Consider the following 20894-nt stretch of genomic DNA (forward strand, 5'->3'; position numbering starts at 1 on the left):
TGACGCTCGTTACGTCACTAACGTCACGAAAACTCGCGTGACTACCTCTAGCAGAACATTAGTTTAGCAGCTCGTTAACTTCTGGGAGATAGCTAAGCTAACTGCTTTACTGCAAGGCAGCTGCAGAAACGCCACAAGCAAAGAGGCCAGGGTGATAACTATTTACTCATTTTACTTTGTGATATGACACACAATTGTGACGTGTAATGTACAATATAAGCTGATTTTATTAAGGAAGTACATCTACTTTCGGAAACAGTAGTCTACTATGTCACTGAAGTATTAGCATCATGACATTAGCCTCTGTTGCCCGGGCAACACATACTATAGTGGTCTATGATGCATCTGTTTTCAATCGTTAAAATAAACATTCCTCACAAATACATTTTTGTTGTAGGATTTATTATGACATTACATTACAAGTAAACGATTTGTTGGTGAAATTATCATTACCTGTGGTTTCAAACCAGTGTTGCTCACTGCAACGCTGTAGCCTACGCGAGACACTACAAAAACATCTACACAGCTGTAGGAAGTCAAACGGCGACAGAACATGTTCGGCACTCCCCTTACTTAAACCAAAAGTCTATCTAACTACTAACCTTAACTTCATTGCCACAGCCTAAACTTTGTCAATCTGTTCATGAAAATAATTAATTTCAGCCTAAACCGTACAACGGAACGTTAAATCCAATTCAACCAACGCAATCGCAACCAAGACGAACGAACACAGCAGTAGTCTAGTACAGTACTGTACCGTAGTAGTACAATTTACCGGGGCAGATTCTCCACACAGGGCTATATCGCACTTGTTGTTACTGACAATGATTGCTACCAGTGAGCTTTTTATGAAAGCGATTTTCCACTAAATAAATGTCAAACTTTTTTACGTTTTTGGGGGCATATTTTCAGTTAGCAGATGGTACTGTTTGAAATCGCGATTCCATCTTCTACGGCCGGTAACGTCGTAGAATAATTTTCAAAGGGGGTTCTTTATTCATGAATGAATGCAATATGAGTAGGCTAAATGCCTGAAAATATCACGAGAAGGGAAAAACTTAAAAGGACGTTTAAGTCATAGAGATTAAGTCAATTTTTACACCGGTCTGCCAAATTTATTCGTTTTGATTCAACGATGAGGCTGCCTCTTGCAGGGGAAATGAGAAGACATCTAATTTCATTCTACACTTCACTCGTATTTTCAGTTGTAAATGAGCAGCAAAAAAAAATGCTTTTAAATTTATGTAATCTTTATAAATAATAAGTATGCATTTTTATATAAAATATACAGAAATATCAGTTGTAAAAATGTCATTCAAAAACGGACCCCTGTGCAACCGACGCAAGCAAGCACACCCTAAAATTTCCCCAGAAATTGTACCCTCTCTAGTTTAGCATTGAGATGTCAATCTCAGCCATTCTGATGATTTAGATGGAAAATCAATATTAATTCTACGTTGTCGTGCTATCTCTACTGATTGCGAGGAAGCATTCAAGAAAAAGGTTTATATTGTCTAATGCAAATCAAGTTTTTATTAAACATTTGTGACACATACAAAATTCCAATGAACATGCTTAGATGTAACTTTAAAGGAGACATGTACCATTCATAACAATTACAAAAAGTACAGAGATTACAAAAATGCTAATTTATCCTAAGACATGGGGTAAGAGAAAGAAAATCATAGTGGAAATGCCTTTTTTACAAAGAGTACAATATTGTAATGCGCAGGACACTGAACATAACACTTCAACTGAGGAACTCTGCAAATGATATGAACTGAGTCATGAATACTGAGGTGTGTCTGTGAAGGGAAAATATTTTCAGCAAAGGGAACTGATTTCACTCTTGCTGCAACCCCACTTACAGCAGGCGTTGGACAGCCCCACCACCACATCGCGGCCCTTGCGGTCAGCCGTACGCAGAGCCTCCAGGATCTCGTCTGAGATGATGGAGCGAGCTTGCCTGCTGAGAACAGCGTCCTGTCCGTCTCTGGCCCGGCCCTGGACCTCTAGGTCACCAGCCAGCTGAAAGGGACGGTCTGCCACAGAGTCTGCCTTCCAGCCCTCAGAGGACTCATAATTGTGGGAGCTGAATGGGTCTTCAGAGAAGTCCCCTGCAATACAACATCAAAAAAATGCACTGTGATCTCTACCATTACAATGCAGCATGGTATGCATATCTAAGTTGCAGTTGTTCATATACTAGTTCATATAACTATACTCCAATACCACACACTAAGGGATGGTGGGCAGCTGAGGATTTCAATACAAACTAGATTTACAGTACAACAGCCCTACACAATGATGGAAATACAGCTTGATATCCACCCAAACACTGTTAGAGACACTGCTGATCCCTGATTTTCTGCTGTGCTTTCCAAATGCAAAATAATTTGTTGCATTGGATAAAAGTATCTGCTTAACAATGCCAGTGGATTGGTTACAGATAAACAACTCAGAGATTATTCCAACTATAAAGTAAACCCTGGACAATTGTGCAAAAAATATATAATATAATAACTATGAGGCACCTCAGAAGGTGTCTATTCTTGCACATAAAGACAAAGCCAATGCAAACCAGTCTCACCTTCACTCATGATGGACCTTCTCCAGCGAGAGCCTCCGCAGGTGAAGATGACCGCCCGGATGAACTCCCGGCCACACAGCTTCACTCCATACGTGGGGCCCTCTATCGCCTGCACCCCTGCCACCAGCAGAAATACAGCCAGGACTACAGCTTTCCACATCATACCCAGGGAAGTGAACAAAGAGCCAGAGGGTGAGACGACAAAACGGATTTTTCAGGTAATACTGCAGTGTTGGCTTGATTGGAGAAGATGTTTGTCACTCTAGGTTGGTAAATGATGTGACTTTCCCAGTGACCTGGGGTAGGCTTATAAAGGGTTCTCTGGTCCTGTGACGTGTAACATGCGCACACAGGCCCTCACCATCGAAGTCACAGATATAAACAAGAGATAGAAAAAGAGACCTTTATGGAGACAAAGCCTAGATCAGAGGTGGAATAATTAACCAATGCAGCCCAAACAGTGCATGATGTCACCATGCACTGTAATCAGATTGAGAGAAACAATGTATTTTCATATCCTCCAGTGATTCACCTACAACATTTCCCCCTAAAACACTTAGTTTTATAGGTAAACTAGTTTTACATTTAAATATTATTATTGTACTTATGTCAGCCATACATGTGATATAGGACTGACCCTTTATGACCCCCCCCAAAAAAAACATTTAGCATGCGAGAAAGAACAAAAACGCCCAAAAGCTTATGGAATCTTTAACCTCTTTTTCTACCATGAGTAGTAATGCATGTTTAATTTTTCCACTTTAGATTTCATCACTGTCCCTGTATTACAGGGGTCCCCAAACTATGGCCCGCGGGCCGAATATGGCCCGCCAACGCATTTGGACCAGCCCTCTGAACACTAACAGATACCTTTTTTAAACGTTTTTTATAAAAAATAAATAAAATAAAAATGAATTTACACTGATTAATATGCATAAGTAAGTCAATGTTTTGATTTCAATGGCAATGAATATGAAAAAAGGTCATTACGATAGTAATAATGCTCTTTTAATAGGCTATATACCCCTTGATATGTACAGATGTACGGTGCATAACAAAATAAAAAACTAATCTAGCATAATAAATCCATCCATCCATCCATCATCTTCCGCTTGTCCGGGGGTCGGGTCGCGGGGGCAGCAACCTAAGCAGGGAGGCCCAGACTTTCCTCTCCCCGGCCACTTCCACCAGCTCTTCCTGGGGGACCCCGAGGCGTTCCCAGGCCAGCCGAGAGACTTCCCAGTGGGACGTGCCCAGAACACCTCACCAGGGAGGCGTCCAGGAGGCATCCTTATCAGATGCCCGAGCCACCTCAACTGGCCCCTCTCGACGCGGAGGAGCAGCGGTTCTACTCTGAGCCCCTCCCGGATGACCGAGCTTCTCACCCTATCTCTAAGGGAGAGCCCGGACACCCTGCGGAGAAAACTCATTTCGGCCACTTGTATTCGCGATCTCGTTCTTTCGGTCACTACCCACAGTTCGTGACCATAGGTGAGGGTAGGAACGTAGATCGACTGGTAAATATAGAGCTTTGCCTTTCGACTCAGCTCCTTCTTCACCACAACGGACCGATGCAGAGCCCGCATCACTGCGGACGCCGCACCGATCCGCCTGTCGATCTCGCGCTCCATCCTTCCCTCACTCGTGAACAAGACCCCGAGATACTTGAACTCCTCCGCTTGGGACAAGATCTCCTCCCCGACCCGGAGATTGCACTCCACCTTTTTCCGGTCGATAACCATGGCCTCAGATTTGGAGGTGCTGATTCCCATCCCAGCCGCTTCGCATTCCGTTGCGAACCGCTCCAGTGAGAGCTGGAGGTCACGGCCCGATGAAGCCAACAGGACCACATCATCCGCAAAAAGCAGCGACCCGATCCTGAGGTCCCCAAACCGGACCCCCTCAACGCCCTGGCTGCGCCTAGAAATTCTGTCCATATAAGTTATGAACAGAATCGGTGACAAAGGGCAGCCCTGGCGGAGTCCAACCCTCACCGGGAACAAGTTCGACTTACTACCGGCAATGCGGACCAAACTCTGGCACCGGTCGTACAGGGACCGAACAGCCCCGATCAGGGAGTCCGGTACCCCGTACTCCCGGAGCACCCCCCACATGAGCCCCCGAGGGACACGGTCGAACGCCTTTTCCAAATCCACAAAACATGTGTTTGGGCGAACTCCCATGCACCCTCCAGAACCCTGCCGAGGGTATAGAGCTGGTCCACAGTTCCACGGCCAGGACGAAAACCACATTGCTCCTCCTGAATCCAAGGTTCGACAATCCGATGGACCCTCCTCTCCAGCACCCCTGAATAGACTTTCCCAGGGAGGCTGAGGAGTGTGATCCCCCTAAAGTTGGAGCACACCCTCCGGTCCCCCTTTTTAAAGAGGGGAACCACCACCCCGGTCTGCCAGTCCAGAGGCACTGTCCCTGATGTCCACGCGATGTTGCAGAGTCGTGCCAACCAAGACAGCCCTACAACATCCAGAGCCTTAAGGAACTCCGGGCGGACCTCATCCACCCCAGGGGCCTTGCCACCGCGGAGCTTTTCAACCACCTCGGCGACCTCAGCCCCAGAGATAGAAGGGCCCCCCCCAATGTCTCCAGACTCTACCTCCACGTCGGAACGCGTGTTGGTGGGATTAAGGAGGTCTTCAAAGTATTCCTTCCACCGATCCAGGACGTCCCCCATCGAGGTCAGCAGCGCACCATCCCCACCATATACAGCGTTGACAGTGCACTGCTTCCCCCTCCTGAGTCGCCGGATGGTGGTCCAGAACCTTTTCGAAGCCGTTCGGAAGTCATTCTCCATGGCCTCGCCGAACTCCTCCCACGCCCGGGTTTTTGCCTCCGCGACCGCCAAAGCCGCATTCCGCTTGGCCTGCCGGTACACATCAGCTGCCTCTGGAGTCCTACCAGCCAACAAAGTCCGATAGGCCTCCTTCTTCAGCTTGACGGCTTCCCTCACCTCCGGCGTCCACCACCGAGTCCGAGGGTTACCGCCGCGACATGCACCGACCGCCTTGCGTCCGCAGCTCCGGTCAGCCGCCTCAACAATGGAGGCCCGGAACATGGCCCATTCGGACTCAATGTCCCCGGCCTCCCCCGAGACATGGTCGAAGCTCTCCCGGAGGTGGGAGTTGAAGCTCCTTCTGACAGGGGATTCTGCCAGCCGTTCCCAGCAGACCCTCACATTACGTTTGGGCCTGCCAGGCCTGACCGGCGTCTTCCCCCACCATCGTAGCCAACTCACCACCAGGTGGTGATCAGTTGACAGCTCCGCCCCTCTCCTCACCCGAGTGTCCAAGACATTCGGCCTCAGATCCGACGACACGACTACAAAGTCTACCATCGAACTGAGACCTCGGGTGTCCTGGTGCCAAGTGCACATATGAACACCCTTATGCTTGAACATGGTGTTCGTTATGGACAAGCCGTGTCTAGCACAGAAGTCCAACAACAAAACACCGCTCGGGTTCAGATTGGGGGGGCCGTTCCTCCCAATCACGCCCCTCCAGGTCTCACTGTCATTGCCCACATGAGCATTGAAGTCCCCCAGGAGGACGAGGGAATCTCCGGGAGGAGCACTTTCCAGCACCCCTCCCAGAGACTCCAAAAAGGGTGGGTACTCTGCACTGCCATTTGGTGCATAAGCACAAACAACAGTGAGGACCCGTCCCCCCACCCGAAGGCGGAGGGAGGCTACCCTCTCGTCCACCGGGGTGAACCCCAACGTACAGGCACCGAACCGAGGGGAAACAAGTATTCCCACCCCAGCTCGACGCCTCTCACCGAGGGCAACTCCAGAGTGGAAGAGAGTCCAGCCCCTCTCAAGGAGACTGGTTCCGGAGCCGATGCTGTGCGTCGAGGCGAGGCCGACTATATCTAGCCGGAACTTCTCTACCTCGCGCACCAGCTCCGGCTCCTTTCCCGCCAGCGAGGTGACGTTCCACGTCCCTAGAGCTAGCTTCTGCAGCCGAGGATCGGACCGCCAAGGCCCCCGCCTTCGGCCGCCGCCCGTCTCGCACTGCACCCGACCCCCATGACCCCTCCTGCGGATGGTGAGCCCACTGGAAGGGGGTCCCACGTTGTCTCTTCGGGCTGTGCCCGACCGGGCCCCATGGGAAAAGGCCCGGCCACCAGGCGCTCGCCATCGAGCCCCACCCCCGGGCCTGGCTCCAGGGGGGGGGCCCCGGTGACCCGCTTCCGGGCAGGGGCAACTGAGAACCATTGTTAGTTTTCTTCATGGTAGTTTTTGAGCCACGCTTTGTCTGATCCTTCGCCTGGAACCTGTTTGCCTTGGGTGACCCTACCAGGGGCATAAAGCCCCCGACAACATAGCTTCCAGGATCATTAGGACACGCAAACCCCTCCACCGCGGTAAGGTGGTGACTCAGGGAGGGGCATAATAAATACATTTAAAATCATAATAGCATCTCCACAATAATACTGGTAATCACTCCGACCCATGTCATTTTCTGTTACAGACCGACCCGGCCCCACATGAAATAAAAGAAAAAGGATCTGGCCCTCGCAGAAAAAAGTTTGGGAACCCCTGCTGTATTACTTCAGTTTCCCTCCCAATTCTTTACTCTTTAGTAAGTAGCTCTGTCATTTTTCTGTCCCCCTCTGAAAGGGAGGTGCACAGAGGTGGAATAGGGGCGTTGAGACAGTGAGACAGGCCCAGTGACATTTACAATGTCAGATAACATAGAAGTCATAATAAGTGTCCAAAAAAGGGCCAGGCCCTATCTTTGTATCCGCTTAGTCAAAGGTCTCTCTTTTTGAAAAGGACAATGGGGTTGTGAATGTAATTAATATGTTGATAAAATACAATTCTAACAACATGGCATTTCAGGGGACATCAAGCAGAATATTCACTTGAACTGACTCAGAGGTGACCTGAGGTGTAGACTTTGAATAATATATATTTTTTCTTTAGAAATTGAGCAGTGTCTGCATTGTGCCTCTCTGTGCAAGTTAACATGTGCAACTTTGCTTTGAATACCAAAAATAAATGTAACACTTCACAGCCTTATGACCATTGCAAACATGTCAAAATAATGTGTCCAGTTCAACGTCAGTGAGGACCACACCATGCATGGTGGTTCATTTCCTGGTATAATAATTTCAGCTGCAAAATAGCCTACATTTGTGGCTTTTTGTTCAGCATGTGGATCAGTTTCATTCTGGACATGGTTCATTATCATATATATTAAACATATTGAACTATGTATCATTAAAGTGGCTGCATATTTGTATCAATGTATCAAGGAGAATAAATCAACATTCAGTCACGATGTAACAAATCATTGTCCTCAGAACGTCATTGACAGGGTCATGCTCCAATGGCCTTTAATATTATGGTATACGCCTTAGTTGTTCGTTTCATATTTTTGACTGACAAGTATACTCAGCAAATCACCAGTAGATGCTTTGTATCGAAGACGTCGAAGATCCTATTGCCTTTAGACAAGATGGGAGTTGTCTACCAATCACTGCGGGGAAGAGGGCGGGATTAATTCGGGTGGGTAGCAACAGTTGCCCCGGTGAGGACGAGGCGCCATAGCCACGGTAGCCCTGGCGACAAGAACCCAGCAACGAGAATCAACAACAACAGCCCGAATCCTTGAAAAAAATAAAAAGCAAAATTACCGGTGGGAAATTCACGCCGATTCAGAGGTGAAACTCTAAACATAATAGATAGCTTTTGTGTCGACAAAGGTATCAAATGAAAATATTTTCATTGCTGCTGTTGTTTTTTTGCCTGCTGTTTCAGTAGCCATTAATAGCAAACTAGCTGCCAACGTTGGCTAACTAGCTTGATGACATATCCTATTGAAAGTGTTTTGAAACGCATAGCTGTATTGCCCGAGTATATTATGCCTGTCATGACGCTTCAGCCAGCCACAGTAAATGCCCAGGCCGTTGTTATGACGATGTCAAATGCACGATAGGGGTACAAAATGGCGGGTGCATAGACTTGCAGAGACAAGCTAGCTGGCTAACATTAGCCAGCTAGCTATCCGTTTGCATAGATACAACTAGCCTGTTGCTGACAAGCTTGCTAGCTTGCTAGTTAGCTAGGCTAAATAACGATACCTCGCCAACTGTACAGTGCCTAGCTAGCAAGGAACGAACGTTATGTGTTTGACTTTTACCAAATGTTTGGTAGTTATGGTGGTGGTGTCCTAGACACAGAGCAGCATAAATAGCCATTAAGATAGTTAGCTCTACACATTGTGTCAGTTATATTGTGAATCAGTGTTGGCTTTCATATAACTTGCTGTCTATCTTAAGACTTACAAAAGTTTGGTTTTCGGGCTCATGAAAGCCACGAAGGCAGAGAAGGATGTGGAAAATGTGAAGGGGTGTGACAGTGATGGGCGTGACTTTCAGATACACGGCTGGCTTATCTAAAAGTAACCAATAGTAGGCTACCCGCTTATCTGGAAGTAACATTTGTGAGAAAGCTATTTATCAATTGAAGTTGGGGAAATGTGCTTGAAAGACTACCATGATACAGCACGAGTGAAATAGGATGTCCATTTATATATTTGCTTCAAATTTCACAGTCAGACTTTGCTCCCAAGCTGGTTGTAAAATGTCTTTTTTTTTTTTTTTTACCAAGCATGGTCATAAAACATACATTTTATAGTAATTCACCCTTGTGGGTCAGCGTGCGCACGTTTGCGTAGCATAGTAATAGATGTCAAGGTTATAGGGTAAAAGACTGGTCTAAATTCTGATAGAAGACCTAGGCTAACTATTTCCTATAGGTCGCTGGTTAAAAAAACACAATAACAGTCCTGCTACATAGCCTATTGTAAAATTGCTTCGGCAATTAAAATGTGGGTCAACCCTTTAGACAGAGTTATTGCGAAACCACAGTATGTGGCTGTCAGTGATCGCATTTCAAGTAATGGGACACCGAATGCCTTTTCCCCTTCATCTCCCCCCCTCCCATCTCCAAGCTGCACAACGTTTTGTTCAGGGTGAAGCAGAAATTAAACAGAACCAGAGGAATAAAATGTATTTGGATAAATTATTTACATCGATTAATTTACCACAAATCATTAATTATGTGTGTAGGCTAGTCATTTAGTATGCTTACAACTCAGTGGAGGTGTCCCATGTAGATGAACATCCCCATGGTTTATGTCTGGCTTGACTCATGTTCACGTTTCACTCAGAATTCACAAGGAAGTCTCATTTTAAGATAACTTGTTATTTAACTATTTGTTGTCCAGCCTGAATCCTTCTTAACTGGTTCATTTTTTCCAACTTGTCACCAGTAGTGGATCCCAGAGTAAGTGATGGCCACATCAGGCTACGTGGGGGAGTTGCAGCCAACCAGCCAGCCTCAAGGTACAGGTGTAAGTGTGACAACGGGACAGACATCCACCTCAGACCCCTCCACACCGCAGTTCCTGGCTGAGATTCAGACCACAGTGACCACCCAGCCTACAGCAGCACCTGCAGGACAAACCACTCCTCCTGACCAGGCCCCTCCCACACCCTCTCAGAACACCACTCCGCCCGCTCAGACTCAGTATGTGACTGCAGAGATCCAGAGTTCCCCCACGCAGTCTGGGAATTCCCAGAGCACACCTCAGTACATCGTTGTCACGGTCACAGGTGAGGGTCCAAAATCTCTTTACACCTTTCACCAGTAGACACATTAGGCTTGACTGTTCTTCATTCAGCTTTCCTTGAATCATTTCAGTTGCATATCAGAGACTACACAGATACCCAATGTAATAGCTCCCTTTTGAATGTGTTTTCATAACAAGCTGCAACCACGCATGATTTGTTGGGTGTGGACATTTTTGTGGACCGTCAGAACGAGCTATAGACCTCCTTGTCACAGCTAAAAATATTTAGTGAAGCAACAGCCCCTGCACTATATTACAGGAAGTGGTCTGACTCGGCATCAACTTCACGTTCAGACAAGAACTTGCTGTAAAAGAAGAAATGAAGGAAGTGTGAAAATGAGCAATCCTTCTTCCTACACTCGATGGACTGTTGTCAAAGAGTGTCATATGTTGCGCTGACTAACAGAGCACTGAATATCACGATGGTCTCCCTTTTCACACCACTAACCACTAACTCTTTTCCCTCTTCCATCTCTCCCCCCCCCCTACAGAGGGGTCTCTCCACTCCAGTGACTCAGTGTCTGACTCCAGCCCCCCTCCAGCCGTGGTGCAGACTGGGGTTCCCACTCAGGTTGTGCAGCAGGTTCAGACAGCCCAACAGGTGCTTCCCCCCCACACACTCCACCCTCACATAACACACAAAGCCAACCCTATCAGAAACCGCGGTACACATGACTTGCACAACGTCAACTGATCAAGGATGTCAAATCTAGAATCTTTAGTTTCGCGTTCCGCTGGTTTGTAAAGTTAAAACCCTCATCAGGTGTCATGAGGTGTTGTCTTTGAGGAGAAACCAAGCATAGCAAAGAGGATTTTTTTGTTTTGTTGCGGTGTCCTGAGAATCAGGAAATGATTAGGGGATGTCATTATGCCACTCTACAGTCTAGATTCAAGTCATGTCACATGCTCTCCGACTGACAGCAAGTCAGGACATGAGTAATATGGGAAGCATAATGTGTGCTATAATCAGCGGTAGCTCTGGACCCTGAGCATGTCTGAACACAGAGACCCAAGGCCGCTAGCTTAGTTTAGCTTTGCATGCTTTCGCTTTGAAAAGCTCAGTTTATCTCATCTTATCTTAAGTACACAGACATATCATTTAGGGACTCACACAGCACTTGCTCACTTTGTATTTCCCGTCAGCAGAGGTCAGTGGTACAGACCACCTCTCAGATAGCCAAGACTGAACCTGGCACCCAGCTCAATGTCACCAACCTGCAGCCTGTCCACCTGACCCAGGAGGTGAGACACACACACACACACACTTTGTTTATAGTATTGAACCTCTTAGCAAACTGTTAAACTGCATTGTCCTTTGACTCGTTTAAGGCCGAGGATTCACAGCAGGTGTACAATCTAATACTTCCCGGTTGATTTAAGGCTAGCGAGCAGAGAAGAAGGGAGACAATTCTAAGCAGAGACAGAGAGTTAGCAGAGTGGACAGAGAAGAGGACAGAGTACCTGGCATGGGCAGCAGACAGACAAACAGACACCATCCAGGCAGAACTTCACCCAACTCACAGCTTGGAACACTCCCCCTACTACCCCCTCCACCTAGGCTTCCAGCCCTTTGCCTTCCCCCTGCCAGTGCTGTCTGTGGGCTGGGAGACGGAGCTGGGCTTATACCCTGCCACAGGCCGGGGCCAGCCCCTGCTCCTGGACCCTGCCTACACACTCAGAGTAGGTCACTGCAGTAGGGAGATTAAGGAGTGAAACTGGTGGAGAGGTGTTACAGGGTAACGACACATCCAAATTTCAGCCTTAGATTTTCCCTTTCTGGTAAAAAAGTTTTGTGTGTGTTTGGTGAGGTGGAGGTGGAACGATTATTCCTCCTCAAATGCTCAAAGTGTTAAATGAGCGCATGAGACAGTGCAGTCAGTGAAGAAAGGAGCAAACTGGAAGATCGCCTATTAAGAAGATGAACGAGTGTGTAATTGCTGTGGAGGATGATGTGGGAAGAAACTAAAAGACTGATGTGCGTGTGTGTCACTCAGGTGCAGCAGCAGTTGCAGCAGGTTCCAGTACAGCATGTGTACACCAACCAGGTTCAATATGTGGAAGGAGGAGACACCAGCTACACCACCAGTACCATGTAAGTAATTTCTGTCTATCTTTGGTTATGGGTTTCACTTCTGTTTTACTGCTACATCTTTGTTTATACAAACCAAAGATGTAGCACCTCCTATTTACTTCCTTCCTCCTCCTTGTTCCAGTCGTTCTGGCAGCTTCTCCTACACAGACACCCCTCTGTACACCCAGACCACTGCTGCCCCCTACTACGAAGCCCCTCCCTCCTCCGGGTCACCGGCCACCACCCCAGGGACCCCATTGACTGTGTCCGTGACAACGGGCTCAGCGGGTGTGTCCATGTTCGTGGCAGGGACGGGCCAGATCGTGGCTAACCCTACCCCCACCGCCGGGGGAGGGGCCACGGTGGTGACCACTGGAGGCACGGCCAACGGGTCCGGGGAAGGGGCAGGGGCCAACGGTGGCGGGGGCAGCTATGTGATCCAGGGGGGGTACATGCTGGGGGGAGGCGGTGGGGGCAGCAACAGTCAGAGCTACTCACACAACGCCCGTGCGTCTCCTGCCACTGTGAGTATTACAGAGGGAGAGGAGAGTAGCGTGCCGTCGGCAGACAAAAAGGTATGCAGAGACGTCAATCTCCAAAACTGTTCTCACTCACAGTCTCGAAAGAGGGAGGCAGGGGCTGTTTGGGGGACGCACACTGATGATGTCATTGTTGAGTTTTGTCATTCTGAAAGCACAGTTAAAGTCAGTTCTCGTGGACCTTCTGTAAACACGATGGCACAAATTGCATTTACATTTTGGCCAAGAATTCCTTGTTATTATTGAGGACCTGAGAGTGGGATTGATCTGATATAATCGGAATATTCGATCTTTAACTGTGATTTCGTCATCATAGACAATTCAAAGCCAGCCCATGACTTCACCATGTCTCATATCATGTGCATGTGATAGATCGGCATCTGTATCTTCTGTTCCTATCCAAATTCATCATATTGCCCTATATGATAATTGTTGATAAACTCAGCAAGCATTCCATTGGTAAATCAAGTCATGAATCATTGCATACCCAGATTGTATGCCACGGCACGCAGATTTACATTTACATTTACATTTAGTCATTTTAGCAGACGCTCTTATCCAGAGCGACTTACAGTAAGTACAGGGACATTCCCCCGAGGCAAGTAGGGTGAAGTGCCTTGCCCAAGGACACAACGTCATTTGGTTGGGATAGCCGGGAATCAAACTAGCAACCTTCTGATTACTAGCCCGATTCCCTAACCGCTCAGCCATCTGACTCATGTGATGTGTGTCAGTGTGTGTCAGTGTGTGTCAGTGTGTGTCAGTGTGTGAGTGATCAAATATTGAAGTGATTTAAGTGTAAATCTGTATCGTATGTGAACTGTTGTTGTCACATGATAAGTGAAATCAAGTCGCCTAACGCATAAATGACCTGCATCTTCTGTACAGCACATTGCCATTGTTTGATATGTGTGTGTGTACACGTCAGCGATCTGACTGATCCCTCCAGTCCTCCTGTGTCTCTCTGCCTCCTGGCCAGGTACAGTGGTTACTGGATAACTACGAGACAGCAGAAGGAGTCAGCCTGCCTCGCTCCACCCTCTACTGCCACTACCTGTTGCACTGCCAGGAGCAGAAACTGGAGCCGGTCAACGCCGCCTCGTTCGGCAAACTCATCCGCTCGGTCTTCATGGGGCTGCGGACGCGGCGTCTGGGAACACGGTGAGCGGCAGAGAGACACACACACGCTGGTACTGTACACACAAAACGGCGTGGACACATACACCCGTCAGGCCCCGAAAGTCGCAAATACAGGCTCGCTAATGTCGCTTTGGTGACCTGTGTGTGTGTGTGTTTGTTCCAGGGGTAATTCTAAGTACCACTACTACGGCCTGAGGATCAAGGCCAGCTCGTCTCTCATCAGACTGATGGAGGACCAGCAGCACCTGGCCATGAGGCAGCAGCCTTTCTCCCAGAAACAGAGGTGGACCCTCACCGCTTTTACAGCCCTCCGCCGTTTTCACTTCAACCCCTCTCTCCATGTCCCCATACGTCATTCCCCCCCCCCCCCCTGTATTTCTGAAAGCCTGTGTGTGCGATCTGACCATTGGTGTGTTAACCCCCCCCCCCCCCTCCCAGGTTGAAGCCGGTGCAGAAGGTGGAGGGGATGACCAATGGCACGGCAGCAGGCTCAGGCCAGCAGCAGCAGGGGGCGGGGCTCTCTGACATCAGCGCCCAAGTGCAGCAGTACCAGCAGTTCCTGGGTGAGGGGCAGAGCCTGTTTAGAAAGGACTAGAAGCACTTCTGCAGCGGTTAGACGCTGCCTACGTTTGCCAGCATGAGGGAGGGGAGGCTCCTCATGAAGGGTATTTGCGTTGTTGTCGTCTGGACCGTGTGTGACACCTCTGTCGTCGTCCCCCCCCAGATGCATCGCGAGCGCTCCCAGAGTTCCCTGACATCGATCTGCAGGGGAAAGCCCTGCCGGAGGACATAGAGCCAGAGCACATCAAAGGCTTCCAGCTGCTCTATCGGGAACACTGTGAGGTGCCTGTCTGTATGTCGCACTGTTCGTTCCTCTGACTGACTGGTTGTGTGGCTGGCTGGCTGTCTGGGCTGGCTGGCTGGCTCTTTGTAGGTGTATACCACTGTCTGTGTGTCTGGTTTAGGATTTGTTATCTTCTCCATCGATTGACTTAATGTTCTCGTGCCAGTTTGTCTCGCCTGTCGAACTGGTTGCCTTGAGTCCTTGTCTGTTTGCTTTTTTAATCTACATACATTTTCTGTCTGAGGAAAAATTAGAATATTTGTGAGATTGTCTGGACAGCCGTGTGTGTGTGAGTAAGACAGAGAGAGAGAGATACTAAGGTTGTTCCCATCTAATTTGCTATAGGCCATCCTGGATGTGATGATCAATCTGCAGTTCACCCTGGTGGAGACCTTGTGGAAGACCTTCTGGAGGTTCAGCCAGAACCAGGCTGGAGACTCAGTCACACTTGCCGTGTGAGTGAACACACACGCACACACAAACCCACACACAGTTTTACACGTCGACACAAACGTCGGGACATCTACACACGCTCGTATGACACGCACAGTAAACCTGATGTCCGTTCGGATGTCTTAGGCATGACGAGTCAGAGAAGCGTCTGCCCAAGTCCTGCCTGGTGATCCTGTGTAAGTATGACCCGGTGCTGCGCTGGAGCCGTGACTGTGACAACACGCTGTACCAGGCCCTGGTGGAGATCCTCATCCCTGACGTGCTGCGCCCCATCCCCAGTGAGTTCCTGCCCGTGACAGAGAGCTGCAGAACCTCCACCTTCTCCTCCCCCAAACTCCTGTTCCTCCTCTTCAAACTCCATCTTCTTTCTCCTCTTCTCCTTCTCCTCCTCCACAGGTGCCTTAACTCAAGCAATCCGCAACTTTGCCAAGAGTCTGGAAAGCTGGCTGACCAATGCTATGATGAACATCCCAGAGGAGATGGTCCGCATCAAGGTGTGTATATGTTCTTGTGTGTGTGTGTGTGTGTGTGTGTGTGTAAAGCAAAAAACACAAACGTGCATCCTTTCATGTGTCATATGAGGATGGGGTTCTCCATTCTCGCCCCCTGACCTCTCCTTACTGACCCCGAATAGGTGACCTCTGCCAGTGCGTTCGCCCAGACCCTGCGGAGGTACACCTCCCTCAACCACCTGGCCCAGGCGGCCCGTGCCGTTCTCCAGAACACCGCCCAGATCAACCAGATGCTCAGCGACCTCAACCGCGTGGACTTTGCCAATGTGCAGGTTAGCTAAACCACGATGCCAACCTAAGGGGGCTTCATTTTTACACAATGATAGGATGCATTATCTCTCTAATGATATCAAATCCTAACAACAGTTGGAAGCATCACTGGTCAGATGAGCCTAGTTCCTATCCCCCAATGGGTAACGTGTTAACTGTAACAGGGATGGAGGAACTGGAACTGTGTCTCTACTTCTACCTCCCGTTCTCCTTCTTCATCTCTCCTTCCACCCTTTCAGGAGCAGGCATCATGGGTGTGCAGGTGTGAGGACCGCGTGGTGCAGCGGTTGGAGCAGGACTTCAAGCTGACCCTGCAGCAGCAGAACTCCCTGGAGCAGTGGGCTTCCTGGCTGGACGGTGTGGTCTCCCAGGTCCTAAAGCCCTACCAGCACAGCGCCGCCTTCCCCAAGGCCGCCAAACTCTTTCTGCTGAAATGGTCCTTCTACAGGTGAGGGGCGCTGACAAGCGCTGGAGTCAGGGGGAACCTTGGGGGAGGGATCGGGATGACGAGCAGACACGAAGGATGAAGGCTAGGGTAGCACCCTGTCTAAAGCCTCTTTCTCGCTTCCAATACACTTCCTGTCTCCCTTCCACTGAGAAATTGCTCCTCTGACATGAGTCGATTGGTCAACGGCTCATAAGCTTTAAACAGGCTTTGTGGATCTCCCCCCTTCTCCCCTCTATAGCTCCATGGTGATCAGAGACCTGACCCTGCGTAGTGCTGCCAGCTTTGGCTCCTTTCACCTGATCCGGCTGCTCTACGACGAGTACATGTACTACCTGATAGAGCACAGGGTGGCCCAGGCCAAGGGAGAGACACCCATCGCTGTCATGGGCGAGGTAGCTAAGACACACACACACACACATCCAGAAGGCTGCTGATACACTACGTTATCACCATTCTACCACGACTGGATTGTTATCACTAGATAAGGACACAGGTCTGTCTGTCTTTCTTTCCCAGTTTGCCAGTCTGGGCAGGAGTTTGAACCCCTTGGATCCTGACAAAGGTAGCTGGCGCAGTTTAGTCATTGGTATGTTATTATTGACTGTTTCTGTAGGTAACTTTCCTACCCTGTGTGTGTGTGTGCCTTTCAGAAGAGGAAGAGGAGGAGGAAGAGGAGAGCGACGATGAGAGCCAGGAGCTGTCTCTCCCCTCTGACGGGGCGGGGCTGGGGGAGGAGTCACTGGAGCCCCCAGCTAAGCTGGCCAGAACCGACCAGAGAGTGCTCTTCTCCACAGGCTCGACAGACTGAGCACACACACACACACCCTGTCTCTCTCTCTTTGATTAACTCTAACCACTCGCTTTATGTACAGTCATACACAAACATCAGCACACTTATAAGACACTAATTTGTACATAAACACTCACATGCAGATGCTATATACACACACAAACACACTCAGAGAGAAAAGTGCTGCGGTCAAGCAAAAATGGGCCCCGCCAGTGTACTCGTACACGCACACACACATACTCATACAGACACACAAGCCAGTCCCACAACTGCCCACTGTCACTGCTTAAAGCACAGACTCAAAGGCACAATTGGGCGCACAATCACTGGCATAGTTGTCATTGGGAACAGGGTGCTCCTCCAACAAAGATTGAAACTTAGAACCTGTAAGAACCAGGAAGTGAGGATAAACATGTATCACCTGGTGTCTCCTTGTGTGTGGAGTAAGATAAGCAGGGTGGCTCTACCAGAATGAATAGCAGGGGTCTGTTCCTCTGCAAGATATGGCGGGACTGCTCAGAGCAGCATTCTGGACAGGACACCTAGCCTTTTGCTCCCCTTCAATAGCTGCTCCTGCTGACACCAAGTGTCCCAGGAAATGTGGACGTTTTGGGAGAAGCTGAGGGAGGTATTGAGGCGTCTAAAGTAAACGTCCGCTCTTAAGTGGCCCACCTCGCTGTCGCTCCCATGTCAATCAACCCCCCCTCCCCCCAGAGCCAATCAGAAGAAGATGGGCCTGCAGGTGTCAGCAGACTGTAATTGAGTCGCTAGTGTGTGTAATTTGTAATGTGTTGCCTGTGTGCTTGTGTGTGCACTGGGGTCTCGCTGCTGTGCTGTACTTCTAGTTTGAGTGAACGTATGGTTTTTGTGCTGTTGGTGTGTCTGGTTGTATGACTGCGTTAGTTTGTGCTTCATACGATGTGTTGACTGTTTCTTTGGTGGATATTTTCAAAGGCATTCTGCTGTATATCAGTTTGGGAGAGTGTTCTTTTAGAGTTTCTTGTTAAACATGGTTGATTTGGTTTGCCTTTGTTTTCTTTTTACGAGTGTCTGGGGTCTAAAGGTTCCTGTCCTATCCATTCACACTCTCATGAACCATCCTTTAAAAGGTGTTTTCATTTCAACCCCTGGAGCCATGAAAAAGTTCTCCTAATTTCTTAACTGCACGATACCCTTCACAACATGTGAAGGGTAGCTCCTCAAGAAGGACTTTGTTCATTGTGTGTGTTCCATCTGTTGCCTTTCTTTGTACAGATACATCCATTTTATCGTTTTTCTGTGTTTTGTCCCCGATTTCTGTGCCAAATCTGTTTCATTCAGTATGTCTGCCTTTTTTTTCTTTTTCATTTGTCTGTGTTCCTGAGGAGGACTGTTCTTGACAGAGTTCTATCAAAATATATCCAATCCTTCTAATTCTGTTGTGTCACTAAGTGAACCTTTGTATGGTGATGTGGTATCACACACTGCAAGTATCCTTTTGTGTGTATTTATTGAATGTTTAATTGAGTTTGAGCCCTACATTCGATGTAAGTCCTAATACAGTCAATCTACACATACATCCAGTACACAGGATATAAAACTGCTGCTTCTTTGCACAGTCAATGATAGTCAGATGAGATTATCTGTCACAGGGTGACTTTTTTTCAACCTCAAAAATTCCCTGTGGTACTGTGTGGCACATGTGTGAGATACGTGTTTATGGCCACAGGTGTCAGATTGCATGTGAAAGTCCCTGTGTGCACGTGCCAGTATGCTGCAGTCAAAGGGCTTGGTGTGATTCCGAGAATGCTGCTCTTTCTGTACAGTCCTCCACCCACTTCATCCTTTGTGTCTTTGAACCGTACACGGCCCTCCTGCCAATGTGTTTTTTTCCGTTTCTTCCAACAGTCATATTCATAAAACATTGCCCTACCGCCGTTTGTCATTCAAAATCATACAAGTGAATATTTCCAGATTTGATTTCCTATTTGTGGCTGCGATGCCCTCTCGGAGATTCATTGTGAGGTATCAACCAGCATGTTTTTAATCTCTGAGGAGCTTACTGGTACTATCGCTGATGTGACATATCACTCAAAAGACGATCTCTGAATATGGCCATGTTTTTCCAGACTAAAATGTGTTATCATTTTTATATTGTTCGATTTCTTATGTAGAAAAAACAGTGAAAGTGGCAGTGTTTCATGAATTTGATCAGTTACAAGAATGACTGTGCCTTTGGAGGTTGTAGAATGCGATTCAGATGTTTTTAATTTGAAAATATATAAATTAAGAGTTTTTAAAATTGCTACGGAGTCTCAATTGTTTTATTTCGACAAAGACAAGCCGCACAGTGCTTCTGTTCCGCACACATTCTCCTGACACAAACAGCAGGCGGTCACATTTCACACCTCCGTACACAAGGCCGCATCCTGGCATGTTGTAATACACGACAGCAAGTCAGCAATACTCTTCTATGATCTATTACAGAAAGACAACTCTACCTTCCGCTTCTCCTTCGTAAAGGTTGGAGGCCAACCTGTCTCGGGTACTTTAACATTGCATTTAAATGTAGCCATTTGGTAGAGCAGCTGGAGAATCCAGTAGTCTAGAGGCCTGGACTAGGAACGATTGATGATCACACAATGTTAAAGAATCTCATTTTATCACTCCTCAATAACCCAAAGGGATCAACTTGATCAGGGGCGGAGCTAGACTCTCAGTACAGTGGGGCGGAGCTTCATCACGGGGCCCTCTGCTACCAAATCATAAAAAAAATTAAACCGTAAAAAAAAACCGGTTAAATATCTGATGAATGCACATGTTATAACGTGTCACTTGTTGAGCCAAGTAAGCCTATATGTCAAATAAAACACAAAGAAAAGCCTTTTTTTTTTTACAAATTTCTATTTACGAACACAGAAAACAGTTTGCCAGTCAAGTAAAAATGTTTCAACACCACAGACAACTACAGCTGATTGACAGCGATGGTGCTGAACAGGCCAAGTGCGCTCAATCAGATGATGAGAAGTACGATGTGAGAGGAGCACACGATGCTACCACACTTCTCCTACTATCTCGTTCTTTTCTTTTTAATGCGCCCGATTTACATTTTCTCTCCATTTTCGTAACTATTCTTTTAAGTGCTATATCTATGGCGCTGCCACTGTCTAACTGTACTTCCTGGATAAATATTGTCTAATTTCTGGAAAAAACGAAAAAGGTTTTTGAGAAAGGAGACAGAAGGGTTGCATTATGCATTTGAAGGTTAAACTGTCAAAATGTAAGTAAGTGATGCAAGATCAGTGGTGTTTGAGGAGCCCCTTATTGGCACGGGGCCCTGGGGCGGCCGCACCGAAGCACCCACGCTATCTCCGCTACTGGGATCAAGCTTTCTAAATATCACCCCGTGCATGTGTTAATGAGATAGGCTTCAATCCAACAGCCCTGAATCCTTGCCTGCAGCGACTTCTAGTGGAGTAATTAGGACAGGCAGATCATGGGGGGGGGGGGGGGGGGGGGGGTTAAACACAAGAGCCCTGCTCAAGGGTGACAGTTACGACTGCGGTGACTCCCGTGCACACATTAGCACATGCAGCAGTAACA

General features: G+C 48.0%; 2 protein-coding genes across 9 annotated transcripts; one reads left to right on the top strand and one right to left on the bottom strand.

Moving 5' to 3' along the window:
* Positions 1-1511: 1511 nt before the first annotated feature.
* On the bottom strand, positions 1512-11735 carry rln3a (relaxin 3a). 2 transcript variants are annotated; one of them, XM_062451569.1, is made up of 3 exons: positions 11707-11735; positions 2591-2740; positions 1512-2117 (listed from the first exon to the last, which is right to left on the bottom strand). In XM_062451569.1, the coding sequence occupies exons 1-3, from the start codon at positions 11711-11713 to the stop codon at positions 1825-1827; spliced, it is 450 nt and encodes a 149-aa protein (XP_062307553.1). In that variant the 5' UTR covers positions 11714-11735; the 3' UTR covers positions 1512-1824. The 2 variants fall into 2 exon arrangements, with proteins under 2 accessions (XP_062307553.1, XP_062307545.1); XM_062451561.1 differs by lacking the exon at positions 11707-11735 and having other exon boundaries at positions 2591-2855.
* On the top strand, positions 8115-19599 carry rfx1a (regulatory factor X, 1a (influences HLA class II expression)). Of its 7 annotated transcripts, none has more exons than XM_062451507.1 (18): positions 8115-8272; positions 9889-10228; positions 10737-10846; positions 11392-11487; positions 12240-12337; positions 12459-12891; positions 13805-14016; positions 14159-14278; positions 14434-14558; positions 14720-14838; positions 15185-15294; positions 15419-15570; positions 15689-15786; positions 15927-16076; positions 16314-16522; positions 16761-16914; positions 17039-17084; positions 17173-19599. In XM_062451507.1, exons 2-18 carry the CDS (start codon positions 9907-9909, stop codon positions 17328-17330), a joined length of 2712 nt encoding a protein of 903 aa, XP_062307491.1. In that variant the 5' UTR covers positions 8115-8272; positions 9889-9906; the 3' UTR covers positions 17331-19599. The 7 variants fall into 7 exon arrangements, with proteins under 7 accessions (XP_062307491.1, XP_062307482.1, XP_062307519.1 ...); XM_062451498.1 differs by having other exon boundaries at positions 8120-8272; positions 9886-10228; XM_062451535.1 differs by having other exon boundaries at positions 8120-8272; positions 9886-10228; positions 13835-14016.
* Positions 19600-20894: the final 1295 nt, after the last annotated feature.

The sequence above is a fragment of the Osmerus eperlanus genome, chromosome 2 (genome assembly GCF_963692335.1).
Source record: "Osmerus eperlanus chromosome 2, fOsmEpe2.1, whole genome shotgun sequence".
NCBI classification, from domain to species: Eukaryota; Metazoa; Chordata; class Actinopteri; order Osmeriformes; family Osmeridae; genus Osmerus; species Osmerus eperlanus.

Bases quoted from the DNA above. Each gene is read 5' to 3' on its own strand.
- rfx1a (XM_062451507.1), top strand. From the start codon at position 9,907: ATGGCCACATCAGGCTACGTGGGGGAGTTGCAGCCAACCAGCCAGCCT. The intron at 15,295-15,418 runs GTGAGTGAACAC...CGGATGTCTTAG, and splicing joins GACTCAGTCACACTTGCCGT to GCATGACGAGTCAGAGAAGC. The intron at 15,571-15,688 runs GTGAGTTCCTGC...CCTCCTCCACAG, and splicing joins CGTGCTGCGCCCCATCCCCA to GTGCCTTAACTCAAGCAATC.
- rln3a (XM_062451561.1), bottom strand. From the start codon at position 2,753: ATGATGTGGAAAGCTGTAGTCCTGGCTGTATTTCTGCTGGTGGCAGGG. The intron at 2,118-2,590 runs GTGAGACTGGTT...GTTGTATTGCAG, and splicing joins AAGGTCCATCATGAGTGAAG to GGGACTTCTCTGAAGACCCA.